Source organism: Salpingoeca rosetta (assembly GCF_000188695.1).
Source record: "Salpingoeca rosetta unplaced genomic scaffold supercont1.7, whole genome shotgun sequence".
NCBI classification, from domain to species: Eukaryota; class Choanoflagellata; order Craspedida; family Salpingoecidae; genus Salpingoeca; species Salpingoeca rosetta.
Genome location: NW_004754927.1, coordinates 338096 through 340595, shown reverse-complemented (window position 1 = coordinate 340595; position 2500 = coordinate 338096). Strand labels below are relative to the sequence as shown.

The 2500-nt window shown below is 55.3% G+C and overlaps 3 protein-coding genes across 3 annotated transcripts in view; 1 reads left to right on the top strand and 2 right to left on the bottom strand.

Moving 5' to 3' along the window:
- The window catches only part of PTSG_03111 (TK/HMTK protein kinase), a gene marked incomplete at both ends in the record, with an annotated part of 7003 nt that extends 6592 nt beyond the window's left edge, over positions 1-411 (bottom strand). The window contains one exon of the mRNA XM_004995640.1: positions 199-411. Within this exon, the coding sequence (XP_004995697.1) occupies positions 199-411 (213 nt within the window). The remainder of the gene's footprint in view (positions 1-198) is intronic.
- A 587-nt stretch (positions 412-998) lies between these two features.
- PTSG_03110 (uncharacterized protein) lies at positions 999-1839 on the bottom strand. Its single transcript, XM_004995639.1, has 2 exons — positions 1538-1839; positions 999-1329 (listed from the first exon to the last, which is right to left on the bottom strand). Exons 1-2 carry the CDS (start codon positions 1756-1758, stop codon positions 1152-1154), a joined length of 399 nt encoding a protein of 132 aa, XP_004995696.1. The 5' UTR covers positions 1759-1839; the 3' UTR covers positions 999-1151.
- A 19-nt stretch (positions 1840-1858) lies between these two features.
- PTSG_03109 (uncharacterized protein) overlaps positions 1859-2500 on the top strand; it is a gene marked incomplete at its 5' end in the record, with an annotated part of 1056 nt that continues 414 nt past the window's right edge. Inside the window, one exon of the mRNA XM_004995638.1 lies at positions 1859-2500. This exon is cut by the window's right edge and continues 414 nt beyond it. Coding sequence (XP_004995695.1) covers positions 1859-2500 — 642 coding nt within the window.

The following is a 2500-nucleotide window of genomic DNA, read 5'->3' as shown; positions in this document are numbered from 1 at the left end:
GCCCAAGGCACATGACGGTGGTCTCTCCCTCCAACCTCCTTCCTACCAACTCCATTTGCGCGCCCTCGTCAAGCCCACACGTGCATCACACACACACACACACACACTCACTCACTCACTCACTCGCACTCACTCATATACACACACACACGCGCGCGTGCGCGCGCGAAAAAACGGGAAGGGCGGTAGTGTGCGCACCTTGATGGGTGTGTCCCTGAGGCGGAGCGCGGAGAGCATGGTTTCTGTAATGCGCTCGCTGGCTGTGCTGTGCGAGTCCGGGTCATCGAGGAACACAGGGACAGAGTCGATATACCACGCCTTGATAACCGTGTGCACGTCGTCATCCTCGAAGGGAAGCGTCTTGCGCAGCTTCTTTGGAATAATCTCCAGGGGCTTGTGTTGCGCTGCCATCGCTGCAGCCTGCAACCCCAGTCAATGAACAGGGAGGACACGCACACCAAGGGTGAGGAACACAAGCAGGAACAACACACTTGGCACAAGCGCAATTGATCATGTGCAAGGGACAACAAGCAGTCTTGGCACCACAACAGAAGACAAAGAAGGCGGGAGCCCCTACTTCTGTGAGTCGGCGCCAGGGAAGCAAACAAGAAGGTCCTCCTGATGTGGCTACTCTGAGCGCCAACTGTTGTTGTCTCCAACTTCGCTTCGTCTTCGCTTCGTCTTGCTCGTCGTCAGCCGCAGAACACAACAACAACAGAGAGACAAAACAACGAGAAGTCGTGAAAAGTAGTCATATCTTCGTTGACTTATCGGCAGCGAATGGGCGGAAACCACTTTGTGGTGGTAGCTGCTGTTGTGGTAGCTTGCTGCTTTTTCATGGCTTGTTCTTCCTCTTCCCCACCTCTCACTTCTTTCCCTTCGTGCGCATCGCATTTGCGTGGGTGTGTTTCGTGCGCGTGTGTGTATGGTTGTTGAGTAAGCGCACAGACGCTGCTCTCTAATAAAGCAAGCAGCTACAGCAGCAGCTACAGCAAACAGCTACATGCACGACAGAACAAGAAAGGTCTATCCTAGTGGAAACAAGAGGAGGAAGGGAAGAGGAGAGGAAGCCTGCAGCACAGAAGACTGCAGTCAAGGGCAAGAGTGTCAGCACATTCGCACACACACATTAACGCGTGCGTGAGCGGCCGTCACTTGTCCTTTGCCGATTTCTTGGCCTTGGTTGCTTGACGGCGTTTGGTGTCCTTCTTTCCAGCATTCGTCTGCTGGGTGTCAGTGCTGCCGCTGTCTTCTTTGCTGTCCTCCTTGCCTTCTGTTTCTTTCTTGGCTTCCTGTTCCCGCGTTGCCTTTTGCAACTCCTTGACAAACCTGACAGTGAGGATGTGCAAACACGCGAGTCGCTGATGATGAGATGGTTGGTGGTTGGTGGTTGGTGGTGGGAAGAGTGGAGCAAGGAAGTGCACGTGTGCACACACACACACACAGACGCACACTACACACATGTACACCACACACATGTACACTACACACACGCACGCACGCAAACACTGCTGTACTGCTTCCAGAGTGCGCTAACCATGCCATGGCGGCGGCGAGGCCAATGGTGAGGAGGAGAAGCACGATGACGTGTGGGTTTGGTCCAAAGAAGATGAGCAAGCCCACATTGTTCAGAAACAGAGCAATGAACGTGATGCTGAGAAAGCGAATCACCCCGCTGTTCACGCCAGGCATGAAGATGGACTTGACCACCCCTTCCAGGCCATCGTCGCTCCAATTCGACACATCAGGCAGCATCATGGGGTTTGTCTTCGCTTGTTGTTGCTTGGAGGTGGTGGTGGTTTGCAAATTGCAACGTATGGTGTGCAATTTCGTGCAACCTCCCTGCAGGCAACCCAAGATGACCAAAATGTTTGCTGCGGTGACTCTTGTCCTGGCGCTTTGTTGGCTGGCGTGTGTGCCTGGAGCCATACTGAGGGAGGACAACGATGGCAGATTGATCGTCAACACCACGGACCCAACACAACCCGTGTTGGTGAATGGGGTCGACGTGCAGGCTGTGCAACAGGAGCTTCACGAGCTGCAGGATGAGCTTCAGCAGCTGCGTGAGGAGCAGATGATGACAGACACGACAACAGGTCAGCTCGACGCGCTGTGGAGCGTTGCCAATGGACACTCGCGCGTATGCTCAGTTGCACCGGAGAGGGCAGCACAGCTGGGAGAGAAATGCGAGACGCAACTGGCCGGGGGTGCCACAAAGCCGTGGACGCTCGCGGCACGGTTCGCGAACGACGGCATTGACACTTGGACTTGGAATCGGTGCGATCTCTGGCACAACGCTGCGCTGTTGGGGGAGGCCCAGGGTAGCAGCGATTTCAAGGGCCGCGCTTGGCTGGCTCCAGCCAATGATCTCCTCTTCCTCTCAAATACAGGCGAGTGGATTGCGTACGAGAACGCGCTGGGCAGCCAATCCCTGGCGGCTCTCTTCACGGGACTACCGCTTCCATGTGCTTCTGGGTGCTTTTCTTTCACACCTACCCAG

What these genes read in the sequence shown, in the direction of transcription:
- PTSG_03110 (XM_004995639.1), bottom strand. Translation starts at nt 1,758, where the DNA reads ATGATGCTGCCTGATGTGTCGAATTGGAGCGACGATGGCCTGGAAGGG. An exon ending in CTCGCCGCCGCCATGGCATG is followed by an intron (nt 1,330 to 1,537) that starts GTTAGCGCACTC and finishes CCTCACTGTCAG; the next exon opens with GTTTGTCAAGGAGTTGCAAA.